Below are 18,514 nucleotides of genomic sequence, written 5' to 3'. Positions count from 1 at the left end.
GAGGAAAATGTGAAGCATAGTGTGCTACTTGCTTATCACAAGTTAAAGAAAGTGACAGAAAACAGCCAACCTTTGTGAAGACTCTCCACCACTGCCAGTGCCTTAGTTTTAGATATGCTGCACAATTCCTCTGCAGGACTTTTAATGCACTTAACTGCTGCTGTTTTTTTGCAAAGGCCCTAAAGGCAGAAACAAAAACATTTTCCACACTCAGTAAGGCCAAGCATAAAGTATATTTGTAGGCGTTAGGTGATCCACTCTGGAACACTTTTAAACCACAACAGGCTGACTAACCCGATTTATGGGCAACAGAACTCTAAAGTGATCATTCCTCATCTAAGGATCAAGCTAATACCTGAGTTCAGCATTCACATTACAAAGAGCCTTTGAGATAGGCTGACCCTCTGTGCTAAAAGTCCCACAAACGGCCTCAAAGACTGAGCTCTCCCTTGAATCCTAGAGGTGGCCCTCCAGGTTAGGTTTGAGACATATTGGTGGGGCAGGAGAGTTTTTGCTGTCCCTACCCATGCTATTAATAAAAATAATTGCATTTTTAAAGCCATCAATACATCACCACCCAAGCAATAATTAAGACATTCAATGGTAATGAAAATAAAATTACAATTTCATGCTAATCGCATAACCAACTTAGGGCTGGGCATTTGACAGGTCCAAAAATAAACTGGTCAACTGACCAAATATTGGTCAAATATTTTAAAACGCTGATATATTAGAACAGTAACAGAAAGGAGTAAGACACTATGGTCTCCAGTAGGCTTAGCTTTAGCTAGATAAAAATGTACCTGAGTTATTTCAACTCAAAAAATGTGAAACAATTAAATGAAATTCTTAAAAAAAAAAAAAAAAAAAAAAAAAAAAGAAGAAGAATGGCACCACATTGCAGTCAAAAAAGGTAGGCTGCCACCTCTGTCAGGACATTCTTGCTGGACTATATAACTATGCTAAGTCGTATGATCTTCATTAAGTGTCAGTTTAGACTTGCAAGCTTGTCAATAGACATCATTTGACCTGTTAATTGACCAGCTTGTCAAACCTAAACCAACTATTACTAAAGATCGTAAAATTTACCATGAACACGCTTCTTTGGGTTAAGCCAAGAAAGTATGTATTAGAACTTTAAAAGGATTAAGTTTAGACTTTAGATGGCCACTTAAGTTACCCATTCACTCACTTTCTGGCCAGGTATCCTCTGCAGACGGCTTGGAAGAAGATAATGATGTCTGTGATCTTCAGGTCCCGTTCTTCTTCTAAATGTGCCAAGACACCAGCTCGGAAAAAAATCTTGCTCTGCCCAATTCTGTACAAGTTGGGGTCCAGCTCCAATGCTCTGATCTAAGAGGGAGGGAAATCAATTATTTAAAACAAAAGTGCACAAAACAATGTATTTTAGATGTAAATCATTTAACATTTGCACCCAAAATATTACTAAATGCTTACCATTCGTTCACAAGCCTGCTTGCCATCCATAAACCCCTTAGGGATTGCATTAGGAGTAAGGATCTCATACCTGTAAGTCAAGTAAAGAACAAACCATTGGACCCAGAAATGAATCGCCACCAGCACAACCATACTAGCAAACTGGCATTGATTTTCTCTATTTCTAAATTGTAAGTCTGAGACTTTTCATACAAAAAAGGGAGATGAATGAACTGGCAGCCTCAATGTTTTCACCAGCAGCATGCGACAAGAAGTGAACCATCACCACCATGTGCACCCACTGGAGATGAGATACTATTTGGAGGAGGAAAGGTTAATGTCCAGAAGCCAACTCAAGGAAATTTGGCATTTTAGACATTTAGGTACTTTATTCCTATACCTGTGAATACCCAAAAAGTGTTTCAGAACTGACACACAAATACGCTAAAAAGAGAGGTCTGGGAAGTCTTTCCCTACACATTAACCAAAAGTGTGTTTGAAGTACTGCTTTTTGGAAGAAAGACCAAAATAGGCTGTTTACCCTGGGAAGCTCTGAATATCCAAACCCACTGGGGGGAGGGAGTGTGGACCGACTTCAAAAAGAGTTTCTCCAGAAAATATTTTTTTTTACACCATTGAAAAAGGAAGATACACCATGGGCAAGATTTTCAAAAAATGTGTTAAAAAAAAGCTTTAAAGTTTAAAGTTCCATTTTCAAAAGTAGCTTAGGCACCAAAACGCCCACATCACTTTTGAAAAATAGGACTCTAGCACTTCACAATTTTGCCACAAAAGGACAAGATGTACTATTGCTAGCATTCCAGTTACTCTGTTGCTAAAATATAATCAGTATATTCAGTAAGCTTTTCTTAATAACACCTACTTAAAGTAAAGAGCCTTTGCACTCACACACAACTGTGCTTAACAGCACCAGGCAAAGTCACAAAAATGTGACCAACCCATATTCACCTTCCTACTCTAAAAATCAAGAAAAAGAGCAAAGAAAACATTTTCCTCCATGAGACCTGAATGACACTACTCTGGCTTACTTTAAATATAATCAACATCTAAAAAAGTTTCAGGAAAAACAGTGTCTTTGCTGTTATTTTTGAAAGTCTGGAATCTTGAATGCCTGTGCGGAGAATGGTTTGGAACCACGTGGGAAGAGACATGAGATGGCAAAAGAAAGATGACTGGTGTTGGAAAGGGAAAATAGGAAGTATCACAAACACCCTCCCCTCAACACTTCAGCCTCAAACCACCTCCAGATCTCTTAATAAAACAAAACAAAAAACCCAACCCACCCCACACCCTTGTGTAAGTTAAAAACAGTTTTAACCGGGGTGGGGTGGGGGGAGGGCTCTGTAAAAACCCAAGCTGTCCATACTGGTACCTCTGTCTGAATTCCTGGAACACTATCCTGTTTGGAAAGCCTTGTCGACAAATCCTTATTCCTTCCAGGACACCATTACAGCGAAGCTGATCTAAAACCAGGTGTGGATCCAGTTTTCCAGCCTGGACAAGGAGACAAAAGAATACCTTTATACTCTGAACTCCCATGAAGGAAAGACAGTTATTATAATTTTTCACAACTTCACCTATGTTCCATGTACACATGGAACAGGAGATATTCTGCTTTAAATACTCTCCCTATTTTAAAAGGAGGAATACAGCGAGCATCATTTATGAGGTCTCCATTCAGAACACAATGATTTTTAGTGCAAAAATTGCTAAGAGTACAACACTGGTGTTCAACCCATACCCTCTTCTCGTGGTTTGGAATGATGCAGCGCACAAAGTTGGGATTAGTGTTTCGGAGAGTTGCCATCAGTTTGGTGAGAGATTCCTTATACAGTTGCCCAACAGTACGAAACATGCCCTTCTTGGTCTTGTATGCAGAGCCAAAAGCAGTCTCTGTCATACCAGTGACTTGATCCAGGCCCACAATACGGTCCACTGGGAATGACAAGAAAATAAAATTAAGCAGATCTTAACATTAGTCAGATATAAAAATATGCAGTACACAGGAGTGACCGTGCAGCAGCAAAAGCTTTGTGGAACAAATGGTAGAAGATGCTATCAGTAGACAAGGCAGTCACAGCATACGTTCGGGACACTGTGCAGAAGCAGTGGAATTGAAAGCCACAAACTTATATGGCAGAATACTGTAGCTTTGACAACTATGTACAAAAACATCCAGCTCTTTATTTTGAAATTCTATATGCACCAATAAAGCCATTGTCTCTATTTTAAGTGAACTCTTGACTGATGAGCAAAAGAGAATTACTTGGAAACTGCAAGTTATGAATGATGTGAAAAAAAGCTTATAAATAAGGCAAAATAATTCGAGGCTGAAAATTTTAAACTTTGAATTGCACAAACTCTGCACATCTTCTTAAATTAGAATAATCACATATGTTCTATACAACTTAATAGAATTAAATAAAAGCCCTAATGTATCCTGGAGACTAATTGAAAAGACGTTTCCTTTTAGCTCCTCTATAGATGGTTATGATTTCAGTGAAAGAAAGGGGAGATAAATGTGCTGGAGTTTTGCAAGGCCTTAATTATTTTAACAGTTTTTTATGTCAAACTGCACAGATTTCCTCAGCCAAAAATGCAATAGGTTTAAAGTATAAAAACTGCACAACAAAATTGCATAAAGGTGTCCCAAAGCCGCAATAAAGCATCAGAAGAGATATTTCAGAAGAGAAAAAATATCAAAAATACTCAGTAACTTAAATTTCTACTAGGTATCTCTACAGCTTTTTCTTCATGACGCCTAAGAGTCTAAATGCAACTCAAAAGCCAAATTTCCAAAGTGAACCAACTCCAGACACCCTTTCTAATCTTTCATTTCTCATCCAAAAAGGCAGCTCAATACCTGGATGCTGGGAGCTGGCATTTCTCGTTATTGAACTCTTATACAGTGTGCACTGGTAATTCATCAGTTCCAAGCTAGCCAGCTAGAAACAAGTAGTTATACTTACGTTAAAACCTACAAGTCTATTTTTAAATAGATTCATTCAAACAAAACAATGCTTTTAGAATTGGTTCTGGCTACTTATTTCATATACAATATTTCATAAATGGCAATGTTTTATATTTCAAATTGGAACCAGTTTCTCATTTTCATAATTCATACATTCCAAGGTCAGAAGGGAACACTGTGATCATCTAGTTTGACTTCCTGTATGTCACAGGCCACAGAACTTCCCCAAAATAATTTCTAGAGCTGAAATTTTAGAAAAGCATCCAATCTTGAATTTAAAAAATTGCCAGTGTTAGAGAATCCATCATGCCCTCTGGTAAACTGTTCCAATGGTTAGTTACTTTCTGTTAAAAATTTATAACTTTTTCCAGTCTGAATTTGTCTATCTTTAACTTCCAGACATTGGATCATGTTATGAGTCTGTCTGATAGACTGAAGAGCCCAATATCAAATATTTATTCCCCATGCAGTACTTGTAGCCTTGTAGATCAAGTCACCCCTTACTCATCTCTTTGCTAAGCTAAATACAGAGATGTCCTTGAGTCTGTCACTCTCTCTAAGGCAGGTTTTCTAATTCTTTAGTCATTCTTGTGGTTCTTCTCTGAACCCTTCACAATTCAAGAAGGATGTTGATAAATTGGAGACACCAGAACTGGACAAAGTATTCCAGCAGCAGTTGCAACAGTGCAAAACACAAAGGTAAAATAATCTCTCTACTCTTATCTATGCATCCCAAGATTGCATTAGCCTTTTTGGCCACACTGCGAAGTTATGTTCAGCTGATTATCCTAGTAAGCAGTAACTCTGAAAAAGGTTTGGGGATCATGGTGGATAGAGTGCCCCATCCTGCAAGTATGATTTACATCATTCTATTGCTGAAGTTGAGATTAAAATCTGAATGTATATGGCCTAATGGAGTTTGGACACCCTTTAGTAGGTGTAGCTTAGTGACAAGTGAACAAAATAAGTGGAAATTAGAGCCCAAATCTTACAAATACTAAACCACATGCTTAATTTTAAGCAGTGCAGTAGTTCCACTAGAGTCAATGGGACTACTCCTATACATGTGTTTATAGGCTCATGTCCTAAAGGTTTAACTGAAAGCAAAATGCAAATCTAAACCAGAAGTGGGATTTAAAGAGATCTTTAGCCATGCTACAGAGTATGCAATAAACCAGCAGTTTGTAAAATATTAGAAAGATGCTGTTGTCTGTTTGCACACAGTAACAACTAAACACACACAAACTTGCATTTTACATCTCCATGATAACAGATACATTAAATTGTGTGGGTATAACCCAAGTTAGACATCTAGTTATAACTGAAAACCACAAAAATAAAAAACCTGTTCAGGTTTTTTTTTTTTTTTTTTTTTTTTTTTTTTTTAAAACACACAAAGGTAAATGACAATGTCAGCTTTTCCTTAAAGGTAGCCAGTGAAATACAGTGGTAACTTAAAAACCTTTCAGCTGCCTTGGATAACTGTACAACATAACTTCAGTACTTATTTTAGGAAATTAATAGGAATACTTCTAGTTTACAGAAGTATAGGGAATAGTGCAAGTAATGAGAGGTAATGTAAAGCAAAACCTAAGTTTAAGGGTGCCCATTATAAATTATTGTTGTGGGGTTTTTTTGGTTTGTTTTTTAAACTTTCACAAACTCTTGGGGGAGGGTGTGAAGTAGAATTTAAGTGTTCTGGATGAACTTTCAAATAATGACAAACTGCAAATATCCATTCAACTCCTCACAAAACAAAACAAAAACAAAACAAAAATCATCAAGGGAGAGTTTGTAGAAACAGCAAACATTAGAGAGCTCTTAAGTGAAAGCAAGTTTACAGGAGTTTGAAACGAGCCACTGTCCAACTGTATTTGTACCACTTAAAATGTTCACAAGTCAAATTACCTTTTTTTTTATTAAAGCACATAAGTGTTAAAATGCTTTAGTATTTTTCTTAAAGTTGGGCTGTGAACAAAGATGAGAATCCTGAAAAGCCTACAAGCGATTTCAAATACCTGTAGCTATCAGAGTATTGTTTCTATTGGAGAAGCAATTTGGCATCTCAAAATAGAAGTAGGAAGCAGTAATAAATCTTTTAATCTGCAATGCTTTAAGTGCAGTGCATAAAATATAAGATGCAGTAGCAATTGAATAGGTATGCACTCAAAGTCACTTGCCTTGTGGGAATATCTAAATTTAGCATGAAATGAACGGTTCGTGCAAGCCTATAAGCAAAAATGGTTTTCCTGTAGGTACAATCCTGCCTATGATTATATATACATTCACCTGGTGCATCATGAAGACCAGTAATATTGTCATAGAAAGATGCTCTCTGAATATTCTGAATCTCTACGGTAGAGAAACAGCAAAAACAGAAAGACAGAAGAGCAGATACACAAGACACTTCAGTTAGTACACAGAACACATTTTAACAATCGCAAGCAAACTTTAAGTTGTGCTACAAAAGCAATTAGGCCACACACATTTCATGCACATTTCAGTAATCCTTAGAATCAAACTTTGAGTATTAAACCCTGACGTGTTTTTAGGGGAAGTGGATTTACTTGAAAGGAAAAAGGGTTTTGTTTTCTTTAGAAGACAGATTTCAGAGTAATATACTTCATAAAACTCTCTGTACCTGAATCACAAATTAAGTATTCTTCATCCTATACATCAAATGGAAAACTCAATACTAAGCCTATTGCTCAGGTGTCTTCTGTATCATAAAACAGACATTGGTTTGCTCCCAAATATGAAAATGTAGCGTAATACACTCTGGGAAGGAGGGGGGGACACACGCAAGGGAAATCAAAACCACAGTTCTTGCAAAGTGTTTCTATGGTTAACTGTGCTTTTTAAATTATTTTAGTGGGAGTGGTGAAAGATGATATGTTAGCTGATGTGCAGATAATTAGCTAAATAGCAATGCCAAGTCCATGGGAATTTTACTGCTTACAATGTTTTAATATGCTAATTAATTGTAATTTGCTTGAAAGAGATACAGACATATTGCACATCATTAGACACATGAAGCCCAATAAGATGGGTTTTCATGAAAATAGCATTGTTAAGCAGCAGCACCACCAGAAGTGGCATCACCTGCCGCTCTTTATAGCAAGCCTGAAACTGACTAACTCCAAAGACTTTCAGCTAGAAGTAATAGTCAATATATGGCAATGAGTTGAAAAAGCAGCTAAATTAAGAGGTGGTACATGTGCAAGGGACTGAATTCAGGGTCTAGGGAACAAACCAGCTCCCTCTGCTTATATTTTGGCTGTTTAATCGGGGCTAGCCTATTGGGATTAAGCTGCTATTATTTTCAATTATGGACCAGGAAAGAGTGTAAACAAAAAACTAATCCAAACAAGATTACATCTCAGATTATGATGAAATCTGCATTTAGACACAGTATATTCTCTTACCATCCTTCCAAAGCTCTGCAACAAATTTGTCAGAAGACTGATGCAAAAGGGTAGCCACATTGTCATTCAGAGGGTCCATGTTCTTCATCAGCCACTCATCTGCTTTGTAGTCTACCTGTAAAGAAGCAAGCAAAAAAGGTACATGTGGTGAGTTACTGGGATACTGCTATCTTGGGTTTTGTTTTCTGTTTTAACTAGTGTTTTCAAAAAGCTTCCCCCCCCCCCCCCAAGAAAAACATCCTTTAAACAGTGTTCTCTGAATTTTTCTCTTCTATTCTTTCAAGAAAGTGTTAAAGCCTTTTTTTCCCTCCTATTGATGTTTATGTGGCTGAGAGTTTGTGCTAACAAAGGAGAAACAGACTAAGTGCTATCAAATGCAGTTTTAAAACTTTAAATTTCACAAACAAGAAAGTTTTGCTTCTCCCCACCACCCCCATTTTATTCATCTTATTTGCTGGCTAGAGAGACACGGTGGGGGAGGTAGTATCTTTCACTGGATCAACTTCTGCTGATGAGAGCGCCAAGCTTTGCTGCTTGTAACAATGATAGGTAAAACATTTTCAAAGAAGTTATTTTCAAGCAGAAGCTTTACTGTGGAAATGTCAAAACAACATGTAAAATAAGAAGATTCTAACTAATGCAGCTAAATTACAAAGTCGAGTAAATTAAGGATCTGTTGCAAATAATTGATACTTTTAGATGTGGATGACTACTGCAATCAGACAAACTGTTATTTAACACTAGTGAAAATAAACAAAGCTTCTATTTTGATAGTCTTGCAGAATACTGCGGGGTGATATTAGAAGTACAGCTCAGCAGTTGAATACGAAAGTTTTCCACAATTAATATTTCAAGCCCAGAATTTCAGAAATATTTACTTTATAATGGTAGCTAAGTGCCTAGACACCTTTAAAAATTTGGGCATCAGCTCAAAGAGAGATATCAATCTCCTACAAAGGACTTAACACCTCAAAGATTTTGCCAACCATGAAGATGACAGGTACAAATTCAGTGCTCTTAAGCTTTTCATAGTGTGTACACTCCATTTTAATAAAGAGATTGTTTTGTTGTCCACCCCATCCCATTTGTGATCACTTAACATCACTGTGGGTAAACTACAAAAACGGACATTGAAAAGTACTTTGCAGTTATGTTAGAACACACAACTGCATCTAGAAACAAAGAACAGTCAGCACCCATGTGAGCAGCCAGCTCTCAGAAGAGCACACAACACAATACAGGTTGGAAACCTCTGGTCTAACTCACAGTTAGACAGCACGTGAAGTTAACAGGAACCTGACCAGTAGGGCTGTGCGGAGAACAGAAATGCTATTTTGTGAAGGATTTTGAGGTTTTTGTTTTGATTTGGAATGGAACCTGAAAGTTTTGAAATATGAAAAAATATTTAGATCAAAATGTTCTGACAAATGTAAAGCTTTTAACTTTTTATTTTATATGTTATAATATAAAATAAAAAGTTTCAAAACAAAAAGTCCTTTAAAAACGGGAAAAAACAAAAAAAAAAAATCCCCCTGCCAGTGCTGAAACAGGACATTGACAATGTCAGACTTTTCCCCTCTTCCTTTCCTTCAAAATGAAATTTTGCTGAAATGGACATGATTTCACAGAGTGTTTCAATTTGGTGGAACTGCATGACAAAACACATTTCCTAAGTTTTTCTAAGCAGCTCCACCTGCCACAAAAATTTGCACAACACAATGCCAGTATCACAGAAGTGACCAATCCACTCCAAATTGGATTGCTCTTCTCCATAAGGCAAGATTACAACTCCTCACAGCAAGAAATATTGGACTGCCTCCTGCCACGAAGGCAGGCGCTACATTATTCTAATTTTCTCTATTTAGATTTGTTTTCTTTATCATACTGGCCCTCCTGCTGTGAAGTATCAGTAAAATGTCAGTGCTCAGACACACCAGCACCATTCAGTTGTGGGAACTGTGAAACAGTGACAGGCATCAGTATTTCTAAGTTATCAATTTGAAATTTCACTTTATATTCTGATAGGATAGGATATATGTTTGTTTAGCTATACAAGGTAACAGCCAAATACTGCAGTTTTAATGGGTATGGAAATGCACTAATATTTTTAAAAATTTGTTTTGGGGCACAATTCTCTTAGAAGGGAATTTTTAAAATGAAGCAGAGTGAGAAGACAGGGTATCTGATCCTATGTCAAACTTAGGCCCACTTCCTGGGACATTTACTAGTCCATAATTTTGAAGTGTTATTTAAACTTCCTTGTCAACATGAGCATGGAGTTTCCTGTGCAAATACGAATGTAAAATCCATCCAGAGGTTGATCATAGTTACTGATTTCAGGGTAGCAGCCGTGTTAGCCTGTATCCTCAAAAAGAACAGGAGTACTTGTGGCACCTTAGAGACTAACAAATTTATTAGAGCATAAGCTTTCATGGGCTTCTTCGGATGCATAGTTACTGAGTGCACCATATATATGAGAATAACCATAAAAACACCTGAATTACTGGTCATGGTAATGGGGGAGGGAAGGGGGAAGGGAAGAGTCGAGAGCATCATTTACATAAGAGGAATGCTTTCATTTAGCCCTAGGAGCCCAAATCCAGTAGAAGCATGAATTCCAGAACAGTTAAGTCTAAACAGAAAACTTCAGTGGCACTGGTTCAAGTCTGGATCACGGCAGGTCCAGTGAGTAACACATCTGGACAAAAAAAAGCCACTTCCTGATGAACAACTGTCCACATCACGACTGGGCCAGTTAGCAGTCTCAGCAGAGGAAGCAAAGATGGAATGACTAATGATGACTGAAATACATTCTTAGCCCTAAAAGGATTCTTCCAAAAGATATACTCCTATCGAAGGAGGAAGCTGGTGCTGGTACTGCCACTGCTCTGCTGAACTTATTCTAAAACAGAGGACTGATTTCAAGAGCTGTCAAATCTGAAACCTTTTAAGAGTGCTAATTTTAATAATTACATTTTTTCATCAGAAACCCTGAAAAAAATCCACCTACTATGCAATCAGCTTTACTACAAATGGAAATAATGCAATCATAAGTCGTTTCTGAACCAAAAACTTTTTTTATTCTATTATTTGGAAAGCTTAAATCTCTTCAAGTAAGTCTGTTTAATATCTTCTTACAGTTCTGCCACTGTAGATTCTGATCCAGCAACAGGGATTTCAATAAAGCTTTCTCAAATATCTTTTTAACAAAAAGAACTAAACTGTTCCTATGTTTGAGTTCGCATGCACATAGCTGAATAATATCGCTAAAACTTTAGCAGATTTTGCTAACACAATAATACAAGTTGTTCAACATACAACCCATACCTTCCCTGCATAATGAATAATGCAGAAGTCAGCCTTGTCCTTTAGCTGCCGTGGTTTTTGGAATTTGGAGTGGGTTCCTTGTTCTTGGACCAATTTTTCCACAAATGTCTTGTCAGTAGCTTTAGGGAACCAACATTCTTCATCCAGCAAAGCCAGTACACCAGGTGGGTTTGCCTAATAAAATAAACGGTGCATTTAAACAAGAATTTTCTCAATATGTGGTTTCATATTTTTTAATTAAGTCCTTTTAAAAATCTTATACACCAACCCATCACACTCCAGGAAAAAAAAACACCACAACACGTTTCTGGAGGGAAAGTGTGAAGTTTGAGATTTCATTTGCTCAAGTCCCATTTTATTTAAATACACTTCACCAATGACAAACATAAGAGAGCCTGTAATGAGTTTGAGGAAGTTCATTCCATTTTAGACCATGTACCTGTACTGTATATCCTGAAAAACATCCTCAGTTCTATAATAATTTCATACTTTTTTGGGTACAACAGTAGAGTTACAAAACTCAAATGCTTGTCAATAAAACCCTTATGTGAGCTGCAAAGTTCTACCTAGCTATCTAAGGATTTTATACATTCCCCCCCTTAGCACAGTATCTGAATACCTCACAATGTTTAGCGTATTTATCCTCAACATCCATATGAGGCAGGGAAAAACTATTATTTTCATTTTACAGGTGGGGATTGGTTTGAGGGTATCAGTTATCTTTTCCAGGGGAAACAGATGCCTACATACAAGTCTTAGAGAGGGGGAAAAAAACAAAAACAAAAACAAAAACAAAAAAAAACACTAACAGTAGAGGAACTGATTTATAAAGATTTACACTTTAAAACAATTAATTGTGAATTTGCAAGTCTCCACATCTTACAAGATATGGCTATCGGAGATCATTCTATGACGATGTGCCCATGCAAATTCATTTACAGGAAGACTGAGAAGGTACCAATGTTTGGCTCTTAAAACCCGCTAAACAGAAGTAGTCTTAGAATATTTCATGCTAAATATTTTGTATAGTGAAAACATGCACATTTCTTCCCTCAGACTTTATGGCAGGCAAAGCTCTTTATTCCAAGGAGTCAGAATTTGGATCCTTTTTCTGGATCTACACATTTGAAGTGAAGATCTTTGCTAAGATTTCTCTCCCTGCAAACTAACTTTTAAAGAAAGAACTGGTTTGCTGCTCTGGATACAAGTATAGCATTACATGCAGAAATAGTGTATTAAATGTGTGAAAGAATATACCTTCACAACAATTACAGCTCAAATTTGGGGAAAAAAATATAAGAAAACTGACAGATTAAAGTGCTGGTCATAACCATTATTATGCCACCGATTTTTTTTTTTTTTTTTTTGGTGCATCTGTCAGCCTGCAAAACTGGGTTCTGGGGCAAAAGAAATATTTTCCTAAACTGAGGGGAGGAACCCCTTAGCTCGGTTTTGCATTTCCTGTAAGGATGATACTATAGAGATGTTACATAATGATGCCGTAACTCAAAACAAGCATATGTTGTGACATCTTAATTATCTGTCCTACAGAGGACTTCAGGATAAACTTCAGCCCAGATCTGGGTGGTGGAGTGGGGAAGTGGGAACAGCCACTCAAGATTGGAGCTCTCTTCCTGGACTCTTAAGCTGCTCCTCATGTTATCTGTAGTTGATCGGAGCGGTCTACTGTTCCCAGAAATTGGGCAACAGACAGGATCCTTTAGCCAAGTGCCATGAGAAAACAAACAGTTTCCCAAAGGCTACAGTCTTAGAAAACCCACTCAAACACAAGGCAGATTTATAGGGTGAAATTCTGGTCCCACTGAAGTTGATGGGAATTTTACCATTGACTTGAAAAGGGGCAAGGATTTCACCCTAAATCTTCAAGAGCTTTCTGGTTGAGCCACCACATTAAGCACCCATAATACCATCACATGGTTAGGCTTGAAGATGAGAGCAATGAGGACTTGGTTGGCATTGGAAACAACATAAATAGTAGGTCAAAGTATTTAGTCCCATACGACTAAAACAGTGCACTATGTGTATGCAGATATGTACACACACAAATGGACACAGGTTTACTCCAGTGGGCACAGGCTACTTAGACTAAAATTAATATAAAAATAATGGGATTCAGTCCTCAGTGGTCACATATTCAAATTAATCCAGTTCTTGGGACTGTTCTACAAGAGGGTCTGTACCTGGTTCAGAAATCCACAAGATATGAAAGACAAACTTACAGGCCTTTCTATTAAATCAATGCAGGGTTGCAGATCCAGTCCAAAATCAATGAAGTTCCATTCTATGCCCTCCCGCTGATACTCTTCTTGTTCCAGGATAAACATGGTGTGGTTGAACAATTGCTGCAACTTCTCGTTGGTGTAGTTGATACAAAGTTGCTCAAAAGAGTTCAGCTGCAAAATATTTAGTGAGTTAGAAGAATAACTCAATAGCAGAATTTATAATCTTATAAAATGTCATCTGTTACATTTGCAAGTAGTATTTGTAGGGCAAATTTCTGATTTTATTAAGGGATAGTTTCCTAACATCCAATAAATGATAGATACGATTTGGTCTGAAATTAATATATAAAAAACTTGAGTTCAATTCACCCACAAGATGTTATTCTTATCTGTAGTACACTCTAGACTGCTATATTACAGGAGAAATCCACAACTGCAGAATAAATGGTTATGCATGGGTGTGTAACTCAGATTACAATAGAGACAGAATTTAAAGCTATAAATTAGTTTCCCATAACTGGCTCTTTAGCATACCTCAAAGATTTCAAATCCAGCAATATCCAGAATGCCAATGAAAGAAGCTCCCTGTCGTTTGGTCCTATCCAGAGCTTTATTAATGCGGTGAACAAGCCAGCGGAAGAGGCGTTCATAAGTGGCTTTTGCCAAGGCTTCCACTGCAAAGTCTGCCTGAAAATCAAAACATATTAAACATTTACTTATTCTCAAGGAGTCATTAAAAGAACAAGGAGATGGATGTTATCACAAATAACTGCTAAGGGAACTAAGCAAGTTTAATGCAGTTAATACCATGGAGGAAAGAATACTACTGAGGAAAGAAAACAATCAGCAGAAATACTACATGATTTGATTAAAAATAACAAAGTTTAACCCTATTATCAATAAAAATTAAGACTGCTTTTCTACATTTGATATGTCAAACGACATTAGAATCAAGATCAGCTGAAGGCCAAGGAAAGGAAAGAAGTTCTTACTTTCTACACAGTCTTGTTTTTTGCCATGCAAGAAAATACAAAACACAAGACATTTTGTAAGATGCAACAAAGAACAGAGATTTAAACAGGAACTAGCATCAACATAGTTTACTGACCGCAGCTGGAAAGTTACTTTGGATGAATTGGAGCTTCATTTTATTTTTATATATCAGAACTTACTTGTTCTTTGGTTTGGGCTTTCTGAACGTAGTCTCTGCCAACTTTAATGCGTGGCGTAAGTATAGCTCGAGTAAATTCCATTACATTCATTCCCAGTAGATGGCAGAGTTTCTGTGCAACTGAGGTTGAAAGTAATAAAGTTATTCACTTAAATACCCCAAACTCTCCAGACTAGCCAGAACATTAATGAAACAAGTCAGAAGTAGCATTCAACCTTGTGAAAAATAAACCTATTATTACAACTAGTGTCTATAAGGAATCCCAGAAACTGCAATACTACATATAAACACATTAGTGAGTCCCTGTTAATTTAGTACAGCAAATACCAGGTTAGTTCAGGAAATTGCTAGGAAGCACTGGAGCTGAATATTGTAGGTTTTCAATAAAAGCTTATTCATTCTTTTGATATAATATGTCTACACTGTAGCTAGGAAAGACGTGCATCCAAGTTTGGGGAGACAGACATGCTGGACTATAACCTGCCCAGACCCCCTGGGCATACACTTTGGTGGCTAGCCCAAGCTGCCACTCACACTACCCTTGGCTACCCTGCTATTTTTAGTGCACTAGCTCAAGCAGAGCTAGCACGCTGTAGTGTAGACATATGGCTGCTTAGAGAAACTGTTGTGCTGCCATGCAGGCAGGTATGCCAATGCATTGCTAGGGGATTTCAGTCCTAGGCCACATCACAGCAGTCACTGAAACAATGTCCGAGTGCTTTCACCTAAAACAACTGGTATAAGAATGCTGGAAGCAGAATATCAAACTGAATGGCCCACTGCCCTTTCCTGGTTTGGCAACACCTACATTATTTCTACTTTATTTTCTTTCAATGTCAATCCTCTTTCCTACACGTATTTTCTATTAATAGGTTGGGTGTTTTTTGTGACTTAAGATTTCTAAAAATGAATCTGACACACATTAGCTATTTTTAGCCCTGGGGCTAAGTGTTTTTCTCAAGTGTGCCAGCTTCTAAGCTCTCAGAAGGACATCTAGCAAATGAATATATTTTAGTCCCTCATCTTTCCAATATGATGATTTGGCATCCCCTCAACTTAGTCTTTTAAAAAGAAAGGGGAACCCTCTTTCAGGGGCAATCTAGTACTGAAGATATTATTTCCCAACCCCAAAGCCCCAGATTCTGTGCTTGATCATGTACTCCATGTGGGTTCAGTATGCAGTCAGTGAAACAATGGTAACATCAAAAATTCAGCATTATGCTTTCACTCTACTGTAACACAGGAGGAAATGGACTTGGAGTACAACATTCTAAACAATCGTTAGAAAACACAAATGTGGGTATCTAGAACTAGACACCCATGAGTCCATATTTACACATTTTAAGGATGAGTCTTGTTCCCCCAAGATTGAGTAGTCACAACTCCCTTTGGCTTGATATTTTTATGGCATGAAAGTCACTCAAACTTTAAAATAAAAATGAAATGAAATTGGTATTTAAGAGAAGATTTATTGTTTCAAAATCCTCCCTGCCAATATCTCAAGTTAGTCTATTCTCTCTCTCTCTCTCATGTATCCATGGATTTCCCTAAGCAAAGGAACAGCTACAGTCACCAGTAATTTGCATCTTACAGCATGTTCGTCTGGTATCTGCGGAAATGGTGGCTTATTTAAAAAAAAAAAAAAGTTAGACTCTTCCACCCTCCCGCACTTATTTCTCTTTTGTCATTACTCAGATACCAAGAGTTAGCTGAAGCATTATCCATCTCTAGAAGTCTAAATGTACTGTCCACTTTGCAGGGATGTTCTTGCCATTTTTTCCCCCTTCCCCCCCAAAATACCTAAAGCTTGCTTTTTTAGTTGTCTTCAGGTATGGTATTTTATAAGCTAGACAACATGATGAGTAACACTGAGCTAGCACTAGAATCACATGGACAGTTTGGATTGTGAAGAGAGGTTAATCTCAATGTTTTAGAGGATTTGGGTTACATTTCCGAAAGGATGTATGTATTGACACGTCTAGTGACATGCAAGGAAGAAGCTGTAGCTGTAAGCTTGATTAACAGATTTTTGACAATTGACAGGACCGTTCTACTATATTTTCAGCCTGATTCACCCAGAGAGAGAAGGGAATGTAACCAGTGGGGAGTTAAAACATACCCACAGAACTTGTCCTGAGCAATCTACTTCCTAAAGAAAATGAAAGTTCGTTTTCCTCTTCAGTCTTATTTCAAGAATTCTCTTAATCCTTTAAGATTCCTCTAAGGGAGTGTGGGGGGGGTGTTTTTAAAATCCCCTGCAACCTCAAAGGAGCCATTCCTTTCAGCTGAACAGGTTTAGACCGGACAACTCCTTCTCTCTGAAGCCAGCATGTACTGTTCCTCTTCGAGAAAAAAAAAAAAAAAAAAGTGCTTCGAATTTAATTGAACAGGAACCCCACAGTGACCCCTCAGTATATCCTGATCAAATTTGCTCTGTATTGAATTGCAAATGCTGCAAACTCACACTGTTTTCTTTCCATCTCCTGCATCATCACCAGAGTACCTACCAAAGTAGTCCCATAGTCCTAGGGCATGGCTACACTTGCAAGTTAGAGCGCATTAGAGCCCAGTGCACTCTAACTCATGATATGGCCACACTTGCAAGGCATGTAGAGCACTCTGACTCTGTGGCTAGAGCACTCCTGGTACTCCACCTCGGCGAGTGGAACAATGTTTGATGCGCCCCTGCTGGAGCGCCATGGCACCAGTGTGAACGCCCTGGTCTGTTAATGCACTCTGGCCTCCAGAAGTGTCCCACAATGCCTGTTCTAGCCACTCTGGTCATCAGTTTGAACTCTACTGCCCTGCTCTCAGGTGACCAACCACCAGACCTGCCCTTTAAATTCTCTGGGAATTTTGAAAATCTCCTTCCTGTTTGCTCAGCAAGGCGTGGAGTGCTCTCAGCGAATCTTTCCAGGTGACCATGCCTCCATGCGCCAGGCGATCCCCAGTATGGAGCAATTGCGAGGTGCAGGACCTCATCAGTGTTTGGGGGGGGGAAGCAAGCTGTCCAGTCCCAGCTGCACTCCAGCCATAGGAATTATGATACCTTCAGGCAGGTATCAAGGGAAATGATGGAAAGGGGCCATGACCGGGATACACTGCAGTGCAGGGTTAAAGTGAAGGAGCTGTGGAATGCCTATCGCAAAGCCCACGAGACAAACCACCGCTCCGGTGCGGCCCCCACGACCTGCCATTTCTACAAAGAGCTGGATGAGATACTTGGGGGCGACCCCCACTTCCACTCCAAGTACCACCATGGACACTTCAGAGCCCAGCTCAGCAAGGCAGGAGGAGGAGGAGCAACTACAGGCCAGTCAGTCTCACCTCAGTCCCTGGAAAAATCATGGAAAAGGTCCTCAAGGAATCAGTTCTGAACCACTTAAAGGAGGGGAAAGAGATCAGAAACAGTCAGCATGGATTCACCAAGGGCAAGTCATGTCTGACTAACCTAATTGCCTTCTATGATGAGATAACTGGCTCTGTGGATGAGGGGAAAGCAGTGGATGTGTTATTTCTTGACTTTAGCAAAGTTTTTGATACAGTCTCCCACAGTGTTCTTGTCAGCAAGTTAAAGAAGTATGGGCTGGATGAATGGACTACAAGGTGGATAGAAAACTGGCTGGATGGTCGCGCTCAACGGGTAGTGATCAATGGCTCCATGTCTAGCTGGCAGCCGGTATCAAGTGGAGTGCCCCAAGGGTTGGTGCTGGGGCCGGTTTTGTTCAATATTTTCATCAACAATCTGGAGGATGGTGTGGACTGCACCCTTAGCAAGTTTGCAGATGACACTAAACTGGGAGGAGTGGTTGATACCCTGGAGGGTAGGGACAGGATACAGAGGGACCTAGACAAATTAGAGGATTGGACCAAAAGAAATATGCTGAGGTTCAACAAGGACAAGTGCAGAGTCCTGCAC

At 38.5% G+C, this 18,514-nt stretch overlaps 1 protein-coding gene across 4 annotated transcripts in view; it reads right to left on the bottom strand.

The window, feature by feature from the left end:
• Window positions 1-18,514, bottom strand: part of MYH10 (myosin heavy chain 10) — a 152,964-nt gene that overhangs the window by 35,496 nt on the left and 98,954 nt on the right. For 3 of the 4 annotated variants that reach the window (XM_054047845.1, XM_054047846.1, XM_054047847.1), the window contains 10 exons: window positions 14,597-14,715; window positions 13,959-14,111; window positions 13,422-13,595; window positions 11,182-11,355; window positions 7,855-7,969; window positions 3,200-3,393; window positions 2,831-2,952; window positions 1,459-1,528; window positions 1,193-1,353; window positions 71-179 (listed from right to left, as the gene is read on the bottom strand). In XM_054047845.1, coding sequence (XP_053903820.1) covers window positions 71-179; window positions 1,193-1,353; window positions 1,459-1,528; window positions 2,831-2,952; window positions 3,200-3,393; window positions 7,855-7,969; window positions 11,182-11,355; window positions 13,422-13,595; window positions 13,959-14,111; window positions 14,597-14,715 — 1,391 coding nt within the window. Of the gene's footprint in view, window positions 1-70; window positions 180-1,192; window positions 1,354-1,458; window positions 1,529-2,830; window positions 2,953-3,199; window positions 3,394-6,718; window positions 6,782-7,854; window positions 7,970-11,181; window positions 11,356-13,421; window positions 13,596-13,958; window positions 14,112-14,596; window positions 14,716-18,514 lie in introns of all 4 variants that reach the window. The other variant, XM_054047844.1, reaches the window with a different exon arrangement.

Source organism: Malaclemys terrapin, chromosome 13 (assembly GCF_027887155.1).
Source record: "Malaclemys terrapin pileata isolate rMalTer1 chromosome 13, rMalTer1.hap1, whole genome shotgun sequence".
NCBI lineage: Eukaryota > Metazoa > Chordata > Testudines > Emydidae > Malaclemys > Malaclemys terrapin.
This window is presented reverse-complemented; position numbering and strand designations above follow the sequence as displayed.